General features: G+C 40.8%; 1 protein-coding gene across 1 annotated transcript in view; it reads right to left on the bottom strand.

Annotated features, from left to right (window-relative positions):
• Positions 1 to 2,481: 2,481 nt before the first annotated feature.
• RYBP (RING1 and YY1 binding protein) overlaps positions 2,482 to 20,221 on the bottom strand; it is a 44,284-nt gene continuing 26,544 nt past the window's right edge. Inside the window, 3 exon segments of the mRNA XM_010570582.1 lie at positions 2,482 to 5,098; positions 9,267 to 9,365; positions 9,480 to 9,656. Coding sequence (XP_010568884.1) covers positions 4,846 to 5,098; positions 9,267 to 9,365; positions 9,480 to 9,656 — 529 coding nt within the window. The 3' untranslated portion in view covers positions 2,482 to 4,845.

Genomic DNA, 20,221 nt, shown 5'->3' with positions numbered 1-20,221 from the left:
GAGGCGGATTGCTGATGAAGACCATCATCTCCGCTCCCCCCAGTTCTTGCTGCTTTGTCCCGGCAGCTGCTCCGGCACCTTCGGCTGGTTGCAGGTTGAGGACCGGGGCCATACACTCTTCGAGGCAGGGAGTGTTTCTCTACTCACTCGTCCGGCATGCCAAGCAAGTGCTTTTCGGGTCTGTAGAACAACCACTACCTTTCCTGTTTCTTCTTATTCTTGGCACAAAGAATTTTGAATCATTTCCCACTGAGGTTAAAAGCATTTAAGAGTCTGTTTGCACAGTGGTTTTTTTAAAGCGACCTCCAGTTGTAACACACGCTTCCCCTAGCATACACGAAAATATCCAAACGGCCTTTAGTTTAGGAACCATCCTCATATTCCTGAGAAAAAGCTCTAGAGCAAGATTTTTTTTTCCCTTTGCATTTTACCTATTGCTTGGTTTTCACATTTCAGCTTCATATTTGAGCAGTTACATCACACATCGCCCATCTCAGGTGGGGGGAGAAATATGAACTAGAAAAAGCACAGTAATTCACAACACTTTGTTTCCTAGGCAGAGGACCAAAATACTGCTTGCAAAATACCAGTATTTTTATGCTACGAAACTACAATTAGGCTCTCAATTAAATTTTATTAATTTTACTCATGGGAGTTTGTTAGCACAAGACAGCTGAAGGAACTCCCAAGGGCTCTCGCTAAAATCCTCTGCACTAAGCCTCACCATTTCTGCAGCTATACAAAGGGGAAAAATGAGTATTTCAAAGGACGAGAACCCAAATTCTGCAGACACATCCGCCACGAACTCTCCGTACATCGTTAGTCCCAGGGAACAAACTGGATTTACTCACTTGACTGAAGTTTTCTGTGTGCACAACCCTGTGTCTGCAGAAGTGGGGTGCTCAAGCAGTGGCTCATGGACAAGACGTACAGACTGACAAACTGCTTCCACAACAGGATTCTTCACTTTTTCTGAATGCTGGCATCTCCCAAAAAAGAGAGCTTTCAGATTTAATTAAATTTTACTATTTTATTTGTGAAAAAACTACAAGCAGAATTCATAAATAGACATTTCTATTTAAAGCAGGAAAATGATAAAGTGGCTTCTAATAACAGTCGTGCACATGCCAGTAACAGGAATATATTAACATCTTTTATTTGCTAGACAAAGAGCAGTGTCCAATATAAATTTCCCAAAAACATTTAAGACCTGTGAATTTCTGACCAGTTCACAAAACCACCATTGACACTTTAGCATGAAGATTAAAACAAACCTAACAGGACTGTCAGCTCTAAAGACTTTACAGAGCGGAAAAACTTTCAAAAGCGTTATACAAGCTGTCTTTCTGGGCAAATGAAAAATATAGCTCGTATAATACATTAACATAAAAATCCACAAGATAAGATTATGTTTTGACATACTTAAACAAGCATTCTATATTTGTCTCCAACAAACAAAGCTAAGGAAATAATGTAACCATCTTTACACAGTAAATTAAGGTTACAAGTCATACACAAGAACAGAACTGCTTGCGCATTAAAAACTGTTCAGCTCCATTGTCATACTCTAAATGTTGGCTCTTAAAACCATTCGGTTACATACAAGCAAAGGTTATTATATAGTCAGCAATTAATAAATTTTCAATAATTTAAGTTTATGGTAGAGCTTAAAAAAGTAGACTGAGAATGATCTTGGTAAGGCAGGTGAAAACATCTCAGTGGAAATAAACTCACGGAAGCTGCTGCCAAATTTTCAATCTGTCCAATTTGAAACAAGCAAAGTGTTCCAATTAAAATAAATAGCCTGGTGGTGTAAAATGCTGTCATTTTTCCTTTGCAGAACTACATCAAACTGAGCAAGTCAGGCAAGCTGTGTTGGTGTCTGTGTGTGTGTGTCTGTGTAAGAGTTGAAACTTCGCAAACGTAACACTGTGCTTTACTTACCTGCTTTCTGTGCCACTGAACACCACGAATCTGGTCCTTCCCCTACACTAGTGTTTTGGTTGGTTTGGTTCTTAAACACGCTCCCCACCAACAGTGGGATAACCCATGGACACAGTGCGAAGGGAATCCCACCTGTGGACACATGCCGCGGGGATGCCAACTTCAGAAATTAAGTGTAAAAGCAAACGCTATCCTTCAAATCCACAACACAACAGCTACGGATGAGGCTGGGGAGGTTCAATGCTTAGCTAGCAATTTCTACTGAATGCAGAATTACAGGTCGCTTGTTCCAAAGAAATTTTCCCACTTATTTATAGCAAGCTACTTTATCAAGGAGGCACGGCCAGAGACAGATGTTACCGACTTTACCAGTAGCCATGAGTAGCTGGTCACAGCGTTAAAGCTTTTTCAACTGATCTACAGGTCCATTTTCACTTGAAAAAGAAGCAATTCCCTGGTACACACAATGCTTTTTTTTTTTTTTTTTTCCTTTTTTGCACAAATTCCCAGATTCAACGAAGGAGGCAAGCGCACGGTTTGACTTGAAGCACCAGAATTAGCCCCACTGAAGCCAGAGGGACTCGCACCTCGCTCACATTCTTCGCTGGATCACGGCCGAGATGCACGCAAGCCTAATTGATAATGGATCATTTATAAAGCAGTGCAAAATATACAAGTTCAGGGGCATCTTCAAAAAATCTCTCTTAAAAAATTATTCCAATACATTTCAGTAAAATAAATAAATATGGCTGACCAGTTTACCCTCCCTGAGACCCTTAAAGGAATAGTAAAAACTGGAAAAAGGAATGTCTTTGCAATATCCCACTAATGTTAAAATGTGGATTGAGAAATTCATAGTATTTAAAACTATGTATAATAAATTGTCTTGATGCTCATAGGAAGCATCTGGTTTCCTTTGGTTCTTTAATAAATACTTTAAAAATGCTTAAAAAGGTAAATACAGCCTATACTGTGAATATAAGCAGAATTAAGTTGGGGTGCCCACGTTAACGTATTCGGAATAAAACCACTGCTGCAAAGGCACTGCCACTGCACGTACCTTCGAGCAGGGGTTGCAATGGATCCCTTACACATTTCTGTCACCAGTGTGAAAGGAACCTACGTCTGCTACTCAAAACCACACAGATTTTAAAAGAAATCTTAAATCAGTTGCCTCCACAAAGAGAAGTTACTCTTGCTAAGCAAATAATTCACAATATAACAAGCTGGCACAAAGTTGTCAAAATGTGGCCCTCTTTCATCATGCCCAAAAGTTATGCATTTGATGTCAAATGAAGCCACAGCCTCTGCGCCCGAAATTACTGCAAAGCACCTTGGGGCCACTAAATAAAGATGAAAAGCCGAAGAGGTTTGGGTTTTGTTTGTTTGGTTTTTTTTTAAAAAAAAGTTTTGTTTTACCTCTTCAGCCTAGTGTTTTAGCAGGATAATGCATGGAAGGTAAACTGTAAAGTAACACTAACAGGCCAGGAAAAGAAATTACAGTCTGAATAGCTTTAGAGCAAGAACGAAGGAGATGCTGGTCATGAGCATGAGCCACGCGCGTTGCTCAGTTGCCAGCAGGAAAGCTTTTCCCTACTTTTGCTCCCACAGCAGGAGACCCAGAAGCGTCCAAACGCTGACAAGCCCAACGTTATCACTGGACAAAGTGCTGTTCGGAAACCACTCCTGGGCTACGGATGGACTTCAAGGAGAAGAGCCACCCCAACAGCACGGACGGGACAGACAGAAGGGGGCTGACGACCGACCCACGTGCCGCCGGCTGGAACAAGCACCGGCTTATTCCCTCAACCCGCGATCGCTCCCAGCCCTACGGCTCCCTGCTGCCTTCCAACCCAAAGCAAACCACTCCAGTTCTAAAGGTACCTCGGTCACCGGTGCAGGTGGATGAAACTCATTAAATCTAGAACACCAAACGTCTGTGGGATTGGCTATGCACGACATAGCGATGCTCATGTTACCAAAATACACGAATCCGTGGCATGCCAACACCAGTCTGGTTGTGAAGGCTTACGCTCCAGCTGGGCACGAACTTGCATGTCACCGATCTGAGTTACCCTACTGGAAATACAAGCTACCTGGAGCAATCTTTTCTCATTTCAGATCCCAAGCTATAAAAATCAAAACCGTGTGTCCAGTACGTTTTAGCCATTGCTTAGGGAAGAAACGGGGAAGGAACGATAGAGAGAACGGGTCCCATCCAGGTTCGAACCTTCAGGAACACTTTTCACCTAAGACCAGTTCCATTTCAGTTTCAGTACTTTCACAGAAGGGGACTGTCCCAGATCTTGAACTGTTCGATTTTTTTTTTTTTTTTTTCACTTCACAGTGTTTCAAGCACCAGCGTTTCCATGTATTGGTTTCAAATAACCCTTTATATATATTTATTTATATATATATTTATATATAATTTATATCAAAACTGATAGTACACAGTATAACTGGAAGAAGAACTGAACTTAAAAAGGATATGTTGAAAGAGGATGGAGTTTGTGAATGCAATAAATAAAGCCCCCTTCCCTCCCCACCCGCTCCCTACCCCAAAACAAAAAGTTGTAATGTTCATGGAAAATTGTGCACAGCAGATATTATAAAAAAGTAGATTCAGGAGCACATCCAATTATAAATGATTGTTAGGAAAATCATATAAAACAATGGAATACATAAAAGTGTCAAGAGTAATCGTTAGGGTGAGAAATTCCTTGGTGGCCAAATGCCCACGGCAAGCAGAAATTATCCTGGTTGCATCAGTAAGAGGTCGATGTCCGAGAAAGTGTGTGTTCAAGCACAGAAGAGGCTCTCCAGGATTTGAACAGCATGGGCAGTTGGAGTGTTTGAATTTCATACCCTGATTCATAGTTTCCACAACTCCATGTGCAATTTTCAGAAAGATTCATCGTTGACTGCCGACATGTCCCCCTTCGGCGTGGAGGAACGGGACGAGCCCTTGTCTGTGCTCTCAGAGCCCGAGCTGCTCTGATTCTGTTGTTCTGATCCTGCACTGGAGGTCACTGTAGAAGACGACGTGGAAGAGGAGCGAGTCTTTTCTTTAAAGTCTGTGATGATTACTGTGACATTTCCCACTGTGACTGCCAGCTGCTGTGCAGTACTTCTGTCCACATTTTTCAGTCTGGGTCTAAAATAAATGAGAAAACATTTATAAAAAGGGTGAAAATAAATGAGAAAGGAAAAGTTTATTAGAAAAAGCATTCAACAACAAACCCGGTGTGACTTGTCCTCCGCTCGCCTGCGCAGATGGCAATAACTGGGAGGAGAACCTAGGCAGCAGAGTACCGCACAGCGGAGGACGAAGGTTTGACCTTCTGCTCCCTGCGACAGCTCGGGCTGTGAGGGCTGCAGCAGCATGCTCAGCCCCAGAGGAAAGACCTGTCTTGCAGAGCTCTGCAAAGGGTGCTCTGCTGTAGACTTATCCCTAATCCAATTCTGCCAGAAAGGAGGACACTACAGCAGAGCCAAGGGGACAGGAGCCAAAGAGACCAAAGGATCTCCTCCCCAAGGGGCAGATGAAAGAGTTCTCTTATCTAAATTCACCATCTCATCATGTGCCCTGATGTTATGAGACAAGGCTGTGACTCTGCAATACAAAACCACATGAAAGCATTTGACCACGGCTCTTTCATTCCCATATTGGAACTCTGCAGCTGCAAACAACACAGGCACTGGGACAACTTGGCTTCTCTTTCAACTGCTTTGAGCTTATACAAATCAGATGCCCAATCAGCCCATGTATAAAATCGCTCAAAATGTTCCCTCTGGAACCAAGGCTATTGTAAATAAAATCCAGAATGTACAACGGTATTTCTTGCAGCTAGCACTTTTGGTTAGGGGAAGGAAAAAAAAAAAGAAAAAAATCAAAATCATCAGAAAAGAACACACTGGTATTTATAGCTCAGTATTATCTCAGTAATTTGCATGCTGTGCTATCATTCAATTAGTAATGTAGCTAATAAGGGTCTAGACTCTAGGAAGCTGACATTCATGCACATTTCAGGGGCTGGTCCAAAGCTCTGATACAACAAACCTTGGACGCTCCTCCAGCTACCAGCGAATTCCAAGTCAGCTGCAGCGACTGCTGCAATTTACAGCTTTTGCTCCTAATTAAGGGTCAGGCTTAAGCAGCAGAATATTCCCAACAGGGAAATTAAAAAGGAGAGTTTATACATCAGTGAAAAGTAGCTTGCTGAGAACTGCCTTATTCCGAGGGATGGAGGGAAGGTTAGTTTACTTTGGGATCAAGCTCCAGCTTTTAAACCAATCTGCCTTTCCTCCTCCTTGTCTGCAGCATGCTAGGCTAGTGCGGTCAAAATGAAAAAAAGAGGAAATTAAGCCAACTTTGTATTTGCCATGCATACTCAATGGCTTGCAGTGGTAACTTCACAAGGCGAAAGTCCTTAAGTAGTAGTTATCCAAATGGTATTCTAGAACTAGACAGGATAAAGTATTGAGGACGGCTGTACAGCTTCAAAAATAGAACAAATGTATTTCTGCAAACTTCCTTACCAAAAATGAAGTTACTCCACCAAAAATAGTATTTTCATATCTAACCTAGGAGGCTGCTTCAATTTTTAACAAGTACCACAGGAAAAGCATTTCTAATAGATAGAAAATACAATTAAAAAACTGCTGCATTGGGATAACAGTCAGTAAGACCTCCTACTTGAAACAGCCCCTTCGTTTAGCGACTAGCCTTTTCAAACCCATAGCTGTGCTCAGTGAATTCCCACAACAGTGAGACACACATGCCCACGCATATGCGTTGTACATACGTGCTTGCAGAAGTTGGCAAATTCAACGCATAACCACAGGCTAGATTAAATGATGTCACCTTGTTTGTGGGTAACAAGAAAGGCCAGCTAGCTCAGCAAGTTTTGGGGTTTCCGTCGGCTTTCAGATAGCGTCTCGGCAGATGCAGGCTGCCCCCAAAGCATCAGCGGCAAACACAGCAGCAAGCGTTCCCGGAAGCATAGTACGCATACGTATTTTCCTCCCTCAGCCCCGAGTTCCTCTAGGAAACCCAGTTCTTCCTGTAATTTGCCTGGGTCATTTGTTTTCTCTTGTACTCAGAAACAGCCAAAAAATGCTGGCCCAGATACCGAAACAGACCTTACCGCCTCCACCTTTCTACAGGGTTGAACATGGACTCCTGCTACTGCTTGTCAAAAGAGTCATATCTGGCGGGGTGGGGGAATATTAAAAAAATTTAAAAAGAGTTCATATGGGCCTAAGCTGCACTACATTCTGCCCAGGAAAAGCTCAGCAACCTTAGAGATAAGCCATGCACCAAGCACCTGAATGAAACTGCCCATACATCTTTAAGTACCATGACAAATTAACATGGAGGGAAGCAGGGCTGAGGTGCAGAATTTCTCCATAGTCCTGCTCACAAACATATTCTCTACGTCAGTTTTAGAACTGAGCCCTCCAACCATTTCTGCAGGGTGTTTTAGGGGTCTCTCCTGTGCAAAAAGAGCTGATGAAGCACAGATGGAAACCTCCAGACAACCTCTTCAGCACATACATACAATTTTTGCTTCCTATAGACAGCAAAGGGGTTGGCCCACTCAAGTCGTTTTGCAAAATTAAGCACGCTGATGCTTCAACATTTATAGCTAAATAAGAAATGTGTTTCAAAACAATCAATCTGAAAGTGCACAGGAAGGCATGGAATAATGAAGATACTTTGTCAGAAACAGGCATGGTATCCAAGAAGTTCAAACAGTATTTCTTAAAAATCCAGAGATCCTTAAAAGACAATTAACAAAAAAAACAGTTAAGAAATCTGGGCATGAAAAAAATCTGAACAGATAACTTGTGACTCCATAAAAATCAGATCCTTTAAAAAGACTCTTGACAGCACTCCTAAGGTCAGTGAATTGCAAGAAAAGTTCCACTAAACGCTTAGATAGTTTAAGAACTGAAGGAGATGATGTATCCCTTAAAAATATCCAGATAGACCTGATACCATTAAGGATTAATTAGGAATGACAAAAGCTTGCCACAAAACATGGACTAAAAGACTCTGCAGTAGACAGAGCGACTCCTTCAAGGAGTAAAAACAATTATTTGATGTAATCTATCAATTTAATATTATGTCATTAGTCAAGTGCATCAAGTCTCCCACATTCTAAGTCTCAAAATAAGTACCATTTCAAAAAACAGGACAAAAAAAAATTTGCAATAAAGCCATATTTCTCTAATCAAATCAGGAATGGACACTTCAATCTTTGGGGGCTGAGGAAGAGTTAACAGCAGTCCCCGCAAACAGCTCAGTCTTCTAGCACAGCAAATCTCACACTGCCCTCACTACAATCAAGTGAGTTACTGTGTAAAGGATATTCACTCTTATTAAACATTTTCATGTTATTATTTAAGAACTTCAAGACAACAGTCTTCTGCAGTCATGTCTTGCCAACCTTAATGCTAACAGCAGTGCAAACCATATTCTCCACGTGCTTTACAACTGTTTGCAGCTAACGAATATTACTTCGGTTCATGTGGCTTCACTATAAAATACTTATTATGGCACATTTTAAAAAGAGATGCAATTCTTATATAGCCCGCACAGGCAAAGTGCCCAGTTGATTTCTGCCTCTTGTAGCTCTCTAAGCTCAGTAATATAAAAACTGCTCTTTGATGCTGAATTTTTGATTTAAGAAATAAAGCACAAGACACCGCTTAAAGAAAACAACCATGGAGTATCAGTATAGGCAAGACTAGGAATAAACCTCTCTCCATAAACAGCTACCCATTTGAAACCAGACAAACATGAAACCAACCATTCATGCTTTTTGTTGATAGCAAGATTCTAGCAAATCTGTTCATGCAGTCTTTTAATTCCCGTATACTTGGAAAATTATCTTCACAATTAGAGTGACAGAGTTGCAGATAAGGCAGTAAAAAAGTAACCTTTGTTACTGCTATCAAGCAATGATAAGAATTTGACAGACCACTACGATGGCTGGTTAATGTTTTTCCCCCACGGTGTTTTACAGCCAAAAGCATTACTGCCCAATTGACAATGCAATTATTTTAGCAGAGAACCAAAAACTTAATGGACAACAGAACAAATATTTCCAGTGCCTGAGTATGTCCTTGCCAGCAGAGTGTTTGAGTGCTTGTACATGGAGAAGGCTCATAGCCACCGATGGTCTTGCCGTACTAACACTGGCAGATCCTGTGGGTTAGACAGTAGTCTGTCTCTGTCCATCAAAAAAAAAAAAAGAAATGTCTGCTATTTAACACAGTTGTCAGATACTGAGAGCTTAACTTTAGTATAAAGTTACCTTGAAGTGTGATTTGAGTCGCTGGTCTTTGTTGTAGTATTCCCAGACTGTATACTGTTCGCTTCACTAGGAGGATCTTTCACAATATCTGACTTTGGTCTGTAAGAATTGGAGGGAAGAGGGAGAGTATGATGTTAGTTTAACTGCACAATTAATCAACGCACAGTGCTACTGAAATCACTCAGCATTTGATAGTGCATCCTTCAAACTTACTTAGTCTTCTTGTTAGCGTTCTTCTTTGTAACACTTGGACTAATTTCCTTCTCTTTGTCAGGTTTTTCTTTGTCTTGTTTTTCCACTTTCTCCTTCTTCTCCTTTTTAGGCGGTGGTGGGGTTGCATATTGCTGGGCAACTTGTTGTGCCACCAACTGAGAGTTTATTCTAGGTTTTCTACAATGACAATAAAGAGAGAGATCTATAGTCAATTTTACACAGTAAAAATGACTTCACCAAAAGCAGTATGAAGATTTATTTCAGCAGCCAGGGAAGAATATTCCACTTACAAAGAACCAAATGGATGCTCTTATTTAATGTGAAGTACTACTGCTGCTACTGAACAAGACAGAAATTTTAAAATTAAGAAATACTCCAAACTGCTGTTTCATCAGTTTTTAGCCTCATCTAACATTCTTAAATATAATGGTCCCTTTCTTCCATCCATGTCATGAAATCACAGCCAATTTGGGGGGGACGATAGTGAAAAAGCAGCTTTCAAGAAGTTGCCAGCCACGCACTGTGGCTACACTTTAAGAGAAGGAACAGAGAGAGTGATAAAAATAAGTTTCCTGATAAACATCAGTCTCATTCACATCGTTCGATTTAATTTTTCAAATGAGCTTCTGGTTCCCTGAAGCAGCAAACCTCGCACAAATAACAAAGAACAAGAGAAGGTAACTGAGATGACGTTGTCCCGAGGGCTGGGACCGAAGCTCACTGGCAGGAGCACAGAAGACAAGCGGGCATTCACGCTCCCACGGGGGAACGGCTGTGCCAGCCTCCGACACACCGTCTTCACACGATTGTCTGCAGTCCCCAGCGGTGCTCGGACAAAATACACAAGAAAACTGTCCTTCAAAGACTATTGCCATTTCAAATTATGACTTACACAAAAAAAATAGCTTCACATGTAACTGATACCTTGGTTACTGATCCTCAGAGTCTCACAGAAATTTGGACCTTCCTCTCTCCTGCATTCCTCATCAAAACTCTCGCCTCCTCTCAGCTTAACAACTCAAAACCTCTCCCTCCTGGCCTAGCATATCACAAAGCAGTTTATACTCTGAATACTCCAACTATTTACGATCGATTCAGCCCCTGCGACATGCCAGAAAGATCTATGCTCCCTACATCCACACAGCTTAGGGGGGGAAGAAAACCAGGTTATCAACTCCATTAGTCTTCCATTATGAGCTGAATACTAATTGCAACAGTTGCTCAAGCTTGTCCATAGACGTTCTATTGGTCATAAATACGATTCAAATTTTCTATTTAGATCAGACTACAACAGACTGTCAATGAAAGCAGTACACAAGTATCATCAAGTCTACAACTGGAACACAGAAACCCAAGGGTTTCTGCTGCAGAGCTCTGAGCGTGCACCCAGTTTCTACTACAAACATCTAGAGACTTTAAGAAGCTACTCAGTGGTTTCATGTGTTTAAAAAAAAAAGTGCAAAACACTAATTGTTCACATGTAACATCCGCATTTAGAGATGATACAAACAGAACACCCAGAGAAGTTCTGCTCCCTATCACAGGAAAATCCAAGTACCTAATAAGCCTCTCTTGGCACTGGTTTTCTGTACAATGGTACCAAGATGCTCTTAGTGAAGCCACATATACCCAAATATTTCATTTCACTACCACAGCTTATTATTATAAAGTCTATGCCACAGGTTGTAATCAGGCCTCTGACCTGTCTCAACACCACTGGCATTTAGATTTTTCACCCAACATAGAAACTGTAACTCATTTTATGCTACAATCTGCATACATTTCTGAGTGAACAAAGATGATCTGGTCTTCAGCCTTAAATAACTATGATGCTGAAATGTTTTGCAGATCAGATCAAGCAGTTACCTGTTCCACAGAACAGTGACGATATTTAGCATCCTTGCATTTAAAGTCCTGTATAGAGCAATTTCTGTCTGTATGGCTGAGAATAAACACACAAGTGTTTTGGTTACATGGAAAAAAGACTTTCAGATTGATACAACAACACTAAAAGCCAACAACAGTAGCTTGTCTCAAGCAACCTGCTAACCGCCTACTAAGAAAAAAAAAAAAAGAGGAGGGAAGAGATAAAGTGTCAAGAAATCTTCAAAGAGAGGGCAGATACCATCTCCCTACATGGTTATACATTATTAACCTCACTGCTTGAAGCTGCCACTTTTGCCCAGACTTACAGCTATGTGCTGTTGACACAACCAGCTAAGTCAGAAACCCGAGCCATTCATGGGAAATCCCAATTCAAGAATCTGAGAGCACCTTCAAAGTTTTTCTACTTTGCATGACTGGCGTGTTTGCTTGCGATGTTATTTCCAAGCCTTACGTCCAGCCTCCGCAGCTACCGAGCTGCCATTCCTGTTGTAGGAGTGCTGTGCTGCTGGAATGAAGATACAAATTTTAAGATGGAAACTTCAGCTAAACTAAAATAAAAAAAATACATAAGCAAGTCACACTGCGTTTCCCTAGAGAAGGCTGGAATCCAAAAGACCAGCCATAAAGCGCTCCTGCGGAGACACTTCGCCCCATGCTCTTCTGCTCCTTATCTGTGCCTGTGACGGCACACTACATTTATTAAGTTTTATCGTTTTCTGGCCAGCCACTGATGTAACTAGCACAACTTCTCCAAAACCCATATTTGCATATTCCTTCTTATACGCCACGATGGCTCGCTGGTAAGGGCAAACCCAAAACTGAAAGCGAAGAGAGCAGGCAGCAACACGCGCAGGCAGCAGACCTGCGGGCAGGGGACCAGCCCTGCTGGTGGGGCTTCTCCTGCTGCAACGAGGAAGGGAGCAGAAAGCTGCTGAGGCTTCGGTCAACACCGAGCATCTTGCAAGATCTGCTGTACTACTAGAACAGATTTCTTTCTTTCTTTTTTTTTTCCTTAAATAATTCAAATAACCCAAAAGCTTTCCAATTCCTACTTTGGCCATTTCACTCACACTAGCAGCAAGCTTAGGAAGGTTAAAAAATAGGCAAGTTAAGCAAATGGCATACTAATAGTAATAAAATCCTTCCAATAAGGCCCACGCTGCCATTACAGCCAGGATACACCGGTTACAAGCCCTGTACAAAAAAGCCAAGCAAAGCAAGTAGAGCAGCGCATTTTTAACCACAGCAAACTATAACCATAGTAACCACAATCGAGTAAAGTAGCTGCAATATCCAAAACTTGCTCCAAGCTTCCCTGCCTACCGAAAACACGCTTCAAGGGCTAACACTGATCTTATCTAGCACCCCTAGCACAGATCATCCCTCCAGGCACCGTTCCTGCCTCTACAGCCATCCATGCCACATCCTAGTCATGCTGTTTGTCAAAGCAGCCCCCCTCCTCATGAACATTGTGGATTCTTCTCCAGCTGTGGCAGCGGGTAGCTTGCATTGCCTTCTAGAAATAAGGAAAAAAGTAAATTCAGTAATACTTTGCAGTGGATAGTAGTCATCCTCCCTTTCAGAATTTGAGCAAGGAAGAAAACAGAAAATTTCAGTGTACAGAAACAAGCCTCATTCCCACTTGGGCTACAACGATTTAACATGCTCTGGCTTCTGCTGCAGAATTTGGAGTGATAAGAACAGAAAGATCCCTTTTTTCTTTTTCTGTTTTTTTGAACACTACAATGTGTCTGAGACTCCCTGCCCCTAATTTTGTTCCAGCTGGCCTTTTTTTTTTTAAAGGAATTTTTTGGCAATCTCCAAAGAGAATGCTTCAATCCAAATACACCACTATTATATTGAAATAAGTTACCACTTGAGCAGAATAACCTGAACAGAAAGTTGAAACCACTTCTGAATTTTTTTTGTAAGAATAAACAGCTGCAGAAACAAGTATTGACCATTTTTTACCCCCAAATCTGCTCATCAGCTTACTTTCTGTAACATTAACCAGTTCACATAAATAAAGAATACATCTCAGTGACAAAAATCAAATCCCAACTCAGCCTCTTCCAAGCTTTCTAACCAGCACTTGCACTTAAGGAACAACTATAATGTCATTTACTATAAAGCTTAAAGTATCAACATTACACACAAACCACAGCTAGCATGTCTCAACTTCCAAAAAATTATTTGAAGAGATGCAATACTTAGTATTATACTTGGTTCTTGATTTCCTAAGCAGACATCAAATGCTGAGCCACGGTGCCATGCAGGCTACCAGGTCTTCCCAACCAGAGGAGGAATATGCACATTTTCCATATCCATTCCCCGGTACGTGCTAGGTCCCCTCTGACACCAGCAGCACCTGACATCTGCTACAAGAGACTCTGCTTGATTCCCCCCCACCTGTGTCCCTACAAATCAAAATGTGCTATTACACCTTGGTGGCCACCATTACTTATGCCTACTCTGCACCTAGAATCAGGTGAGTGCTTTCAAAATCAGAGAAGCTAGTATTGTGTAATAACACATGCCAGCAGATAATGCCAACAGATGAATATTCTAAGAACAAGTTTTCAACGCAAATATCTGAAATAGGTATGTCTCCTTCTACCTGAACATTAAGATGAAGTTACGCTTTGCTTGGACAATTTTCCCCTCATTTAAGCAACAGTCTGGTTGAAGACTCAACCATCAAGATCCAACACTGATGTGACAAATAAATGAACACTATCCTTTTTTTTTTTTTCAACATAAAGAGGATTGTCTTCTAGAGCAATTAAACTAAACTGTGCTTTCAAAGTTATGTTCAGCAAAACAAGTTGTTTCACATTAGCTAAACTGTAGTTTACATCACAGGAGCAGATACTTGCACAATTCATGATCTTTGCAGCATGGACATACTGATGCATGAAAAAGCTATTGCAGTTGTCTACTCCGCACATGGTTTTGGCACCTAGGTCTTTACCATCAGCTATTGTAAATGATGTGCACAAATACTCTTTACTACCTTTTAGTAACAGACCTGCACAGAAATATTATGCCTGCAAATACTATACCCTCAGATTGTCATATGAGGTGACACTGGGATGTTCGGCTCGTGGGAACTGGAATAAATGCAAGACCTTTCCTGAAGGTCTCACTGCCTATGATACTGTGCTCTTGAAATTAAAAAAACCACAAAGCAAAACCAAAAAAACAAAGCAAAACCAAAAAAACAACAAACAAACCCAAAACCACACACAAAAAAAAAGCCAACTGTACTTTTAAGGTTCTGGCAAGCATCTCGCAGTGTTTACTACTTGCACTTTATTCTGTATCTCAAAGCCTCCCTTTAAAGCCTGTCTCAGGACCAAATCCAGAGCACTGACACCCAGGAATTCTGCTGCTCCACTTCTAACCCCTGCAACTGGGCTTAGGAGTAGAGCAGCACAAATCACCGCACATCCAACCCACGGTAGTTAGTCGGACCTGGATTTCAACAGGGACATAGAGGATAAGTTGCACCATATTTTTCACGTGACCCTAATTTCTATATCTGTTTGGGATTTCTTTGGTCCCGCTGCCTTCAGAAAAGACAAACCACCCACCTCCTGCAGACACTGCGGAGCAGAGACAGCGGCTGGCTTTATACCCACAGCAACACACAGAGACCTTGAGGGACTCCGGCAATCCCCAGAAAGGTGGATCTAATTACAATTGCTCTTACTTTTCCTACAACTATGTTATCAGAAGAATGAAAGTGGCATTGAGTGGGATTTCAGAGTCAAAAGCCTCATGTAACATGAAGTAGTGAGGATTTGGATAATTTCATGCTGTTCTGGCTTTGATGCAAGCGGCGATACCAGCAGACCTCTGCGTGGCTCACCATTTCTTTGAGAAAATGTGTTTCATACACTGTGTAATGTGAAGTACGTGATTATTTTAATAATCCTAGTCACAAAAGTCTATCTTTGCTCAAAGAAAAACAAGAAAACAAGACTAAAAAGTATTTACGCGTTTATAAAACAGTTAGTGCCAGACCAATAATACAATAAGCATACTTCTGAGTGATACTGTAAAGCAAGGCTAGAAACTAACCCATGAACACATTAAAAAAAAATTAACATCTCCTTAAAAGATTTTTACATCCAGAAGAACCAAAGCTTTGGAGAAATTAAGCCATAAACATGACAGGGTGAGCGCTCATTCTTGCATGCATATTTTCCAGCTCATTTGTGATGACCACACAGTCCTTTTTAGCAACAAGAAAAAGGATGAATGGACAAATTGTCCTTAGTGTACAACTGCAAAGCAGTATGGAAGTTGTATACGTTTATCTGAGAAGTTCTCTGTGTAATACAAGACCACAAGGCAACAATAAAAACAGTAAAAGACGACTAGAAGGACAGACAGCAAGAAATATATGACTGAGCCATATTTCATTGAAAGAATGTAACTTTCTAACACTGATGTAATAACTCTGTGTTTTTATAAGACAGATGTTTAAAAATATAGAAGTTAATCTAAGGAGGAACAACCACTTCTAGGCTGCAGGTATTGGTTTTTCACAGCATCGCCAGCAGAACAGGGTTACCTTTTAGCTGAAGAAAATGGCATTTGCTACTAGTCTTATACAGAAGGGCACAGCAACAAGTTTGAAAGACTCCAATAGTTAAGTCTGAACATTTTGGAAAAACACTGAAAAAAATAACAGCTTCACATAAACTAAACAATTGTTCACCACAAAATAAACTAAGTACATTTAATAGTGTACGACCACCTCCAGAAAGCCTCCAACAAACTGTTCAACGTCCTCCTTGACTATCCAGCCCACTGTCTGTTATCTCCTCAGAAAAGCCAAGAATAGGCAACACAGAGATAAAGGAGCCTCAGCTTTGTGATAAGTATTCCTGGCCACAACAACAAACCTTGAGCTGTTCAGATTTCAGAAGAGTATTTTAAACTTTATGTTTGTCCACCAGAAGTTTTTAGACTTCAGGTAATTTCTCACAGTTTGAACACCCCCCTCAGTACTTATATTTTTAAACTTTAAGAAGTTTAAAATTATTTGCAGTACTTAATATTTAGTGGTCTCACAAAGCTGCCAGCACCCTGCCTTTTAGGGTGAAAACCTGCTTAAGTTTTTCCTCCATTTTCCTTTTTTTTTTTTTTTTTTTTAAATCAAATTAGAAATGGGAAAGTTATTAAATGAAATGCAAGCTGTCAACCTCCATTTACACAACATGACAGGCATTACTGTTTGCTGGAAAGCAGCTAGTCACTGCCTCTGTGCCACTACACATAGCTGAGGCTCTTTGAATGATGCCTGTAAAAAGAATACTCAATTCTTACTTGTTACAGGAGCCTTAGCATTGCTTATTTTTAATTATTTGGGCATATTTACAAATCAAAGCATATAAATCAAGGAGTTTTATTCCCAGAGCTGCCACTGCACTGATTCTGCAGCTCACATTTCTGATTTTTTTAGTGAAAATTTGCTAAAAATCACAAATCCAGTACCAAGAGAGTCCAAGAATTGATCTGTGAAACTATTTCAGTATGACTACTCAACAGCATAGTGCAATAGGTTTTTCAATACTTTTACAGTTCTTTTTTAATATTCATTGTTTCATAAAATGCCATCACAAAACAGTCTAAAGTCAGGGCTGTAAGGTGTTTTTGGAAGCAGTTTGACCAGAATTTTGCCATCTCAAAGCTGAATATTCACATAATTCCTCAAAACACCCGTTCCTATACAGTACAGAACCAGAAACAGCAAATACCATTTGCAGGCACTACCACAAATCCAAATGTGAAAGTCAGGACCATTCACCTATCAAATTATGTAAAAAACATCTTACATGGTATTCTTGCACAGCCGGACTTAGGACCTGGTGGGCTGCCAGCAAGAAAGCAGCCCCAAGCCAGAGAACGGAGCTATTTGGGATTTTGTTGGAAAATTTTCCGTGGAAAGCAACAGTGTTTGCATTTTTGCCAGTATATGGAACTTGCAGAGAACTACTCTCTCTTGGTTTGTGTTTTGTTTTGTTTTTTTCCCAAGGGAAACTGATAAACCACAGACTGGGCTTTCTGATTTAAAAGCACTGAGCCTGAGACTGATTGTAAACCTGCACCTTTTCCATCCAGTCTCATGGGCTCTGCTTACCTTACTGCCCTGGGTCTTTGTCCTTCTCTACCCCACAATCCTATAAAAATAATTTTACAAGATATGTCTAACATTGTATGGTGCACGTTTCGGACTACAGGTTCATTCTGATATGCCTCTGTGGAGGGTTTGTGATATCAAGTAGTGTACAACAGCAGCAAACAAAAGCTCTTGCACACCCTGGAGAGCGAAGAGCCATCCCTACAAGGTCTCCTGCAAAACAGCACTTCTCAAGAGCAACAACTCTCGCCTTTTGCAGCTCTTTAATTTGAAATCACAAGATGGCAAGAGAAGAGTTAAACACAAGTTGTTCTTCAGGCTTCTTTGATACCAGAGCATGGACAGAAAAGAGCAGTGATGGTGAATAACAACACTAGTATCAAGTTATTGGAAGAGAGCTTGAGGTTTACTTAACCGCTAACACTGTAAAGTTTAACTTACTATGTCTGCAGGAGGCAAAACAAAAGCCATGCTGAAGTTTTGGAAGAAATACTGCTCTGTTTCTCCTTTTAGAGCAAGAGTCTGCCTGGAAGCTCGCATGGTGCTGGCAGTCTCACCCATCTTCTCATCTGTAGCACCTATCTAAACTGCAACAGGAGATAATTTCATATCTAATATGCAGCAGCTAACGAGCACCAGCAAAAGCCTCGAGGCTGTTCAGCAGATGCTCACCCTGCAGTTGCTTTCTCTGCCTAGTCCAAATACCTGGAAGAGGTCCGCTCCAGCGACAGCGACTGCTCCCGGCTGGTTTCAGCTCCGTCCCTGGAGCTGCAGGCGGAAGCTGCAGCCCCCATGGCTGTCCTTGCTGGCTGTGGGCTGCTGACCCGCGTGGCTCTCCATCAGCGAGCACTGCAGGAGCTTGGGGCGGCGCGGGGGTGTTCGTGTATATATATACACGTATGTATACACGTATGTATACATATATACACACACGCACCAGCAAGGCAGCATCGAAGAGCTGTGTACTCCGAGTAAAGATTGTGCCTGTGTTCATCTGCCAGAATTATTTCCAACAGGAACATCTTTTAAGGACTAGAATGGGAAGAAGTCTGATTTAGCTTTTTCCGCTTTCATTAAAAAATAAAGCATGTTCCCTTAAATAAGGAGTTCAACACACTTCTAAATAAATGTAAAATTAGTAAAGAATTGGCAAGACACCAAATTTACCACATTTTAAGTACATTTTGTCTTGTTTGATGGGGAGGCAGAACTGTCCAAATGATCACAACAACTTCATTATGCTTACAAGTATAAAGCTACTTCTGATTCATTAATATATATAAAATCTAAGACAAAAATACATAGCCAGAATTACAGTTTTTCAGATGCTTTCTTGCTCCACTATTTTACATAAAAAATAATTTTCTACTAAGATTTTTTAATGGCCCATTTAAAAAAATAAACAGAAATTAAGAATAAAGAGCACAATACATCTCTCCTGCTTAAAACAGAATTTGCAATATGTAATAGATTAAAATAGCATCAATTCCCAATTGCAACATCACCCTAAATTCCAGCTGAACAAGAGCAACTTTACAACTGCCCTTTTTGCTCTCTGGCTAATCATTTGCTTACCACCAGCAGTAGTTAGGCCCATAGCTAAGCATTCAGAAAAAAGCACTGCCTCCTATTCATTTACTGCGTTTGCAGGGAAGAAGGTCTGCAACAGTAGAAAAATTGCACTAATATATACAAAATCCACAGCTGAGTGTTTACTAAACGAGATGCAACTGTAAATGCAAAGATCACACCAAGCCCAAACTTGAAAAGATGGCCTTGAAATTACTAAATAATTTTTCTTAGATATTCAAATTTCTTTGGTCACCAATAATTTTAGACGTACGTTGCAAGTGCTGCACAAGCTTCATTTCTAGAAACTTATTGCAACCTCCTTCATCATGCTATTGACCCATTCACTGATCCGCTTGGAGCTTCAGTTTAATCCATCACTGAAAATTCAAATCAGTACTTCAGCAGGTTGCACACCAAAACGGTAAAATTTGTTGTGCAGCTGCTTCTGGTGTTTTCATCTATGGACACACCTTACTGCAAAATACCAAATGTTCCATGATTTACACGGACTTACAAAATTCACTGATCTCAGCACAAAATTTACTTGCTTACTACCACCAGGACGATGATAAAACTAAGGCCATTTTACTTGCTTGTCAAAAATAAGCTGCTCTCACTAGCAAAAATTTGAAAACAGTTCATAAAGCTGGCAGCAACCAAGATGTGTGTAATAAAATAGTCAGATTTACAACAAAACCAATTACTTAAATACTTCTTCCTATTTGACTGTTTATTAAGCTATGTATAATCCTGAGGAAAGCGAGCAGGCTCAAAACTTCCTGTTGAGTAACAAGGTGCAGTTGGCAGTGTGAGGGTACGGATGAGTCTGATGAAATGCAACGTGTAGATTCCCCAAAGCAACTGCTCATGGTTATTGCATTATAAATTAAAATAATGAAAAATGGAGGAAAATAACAGTTTTAGCAACTCTAACTAAAGCTAAAAACTAGGAACACCAGACTTGGTGCTACAGAAGTGCTTTATCACTGCTGCTAATACACGTATTTCCATTTCAGACACTGTTATCTTGAGTAGTAGCGGAAACTGTCATGTATACACCATCCTTTAATTCAGCTTGACATATCCCATCCGGGGGCATCTGCCTCCAGGTTTTGGGATATACAACTTTCAC

The sequence above is a fragment of the Haliaeetus leucocephalus genome, unplaced genomic scaffold (genome assembly GCF_000737465.1).
Source record: "Haliaeetus leucocephalus isolate CR32 unplaced genomic scaffold, Haliaeetus_leucocephalus-4.0 Scaffold2, whole genome shotgun sequence".
Lineage (NCBI taxonomy): Eukaryota > Metazoa > Chordata > Aves > Accipitriformes > Accipitridae > Haliaeetus > Haliaeetus leucocephalus.
The sequence above is the reverse complement of the archived record's forward strand: the minus strand, read 5'-3'. Positions and strand labels throughout refer to the sequence as shown.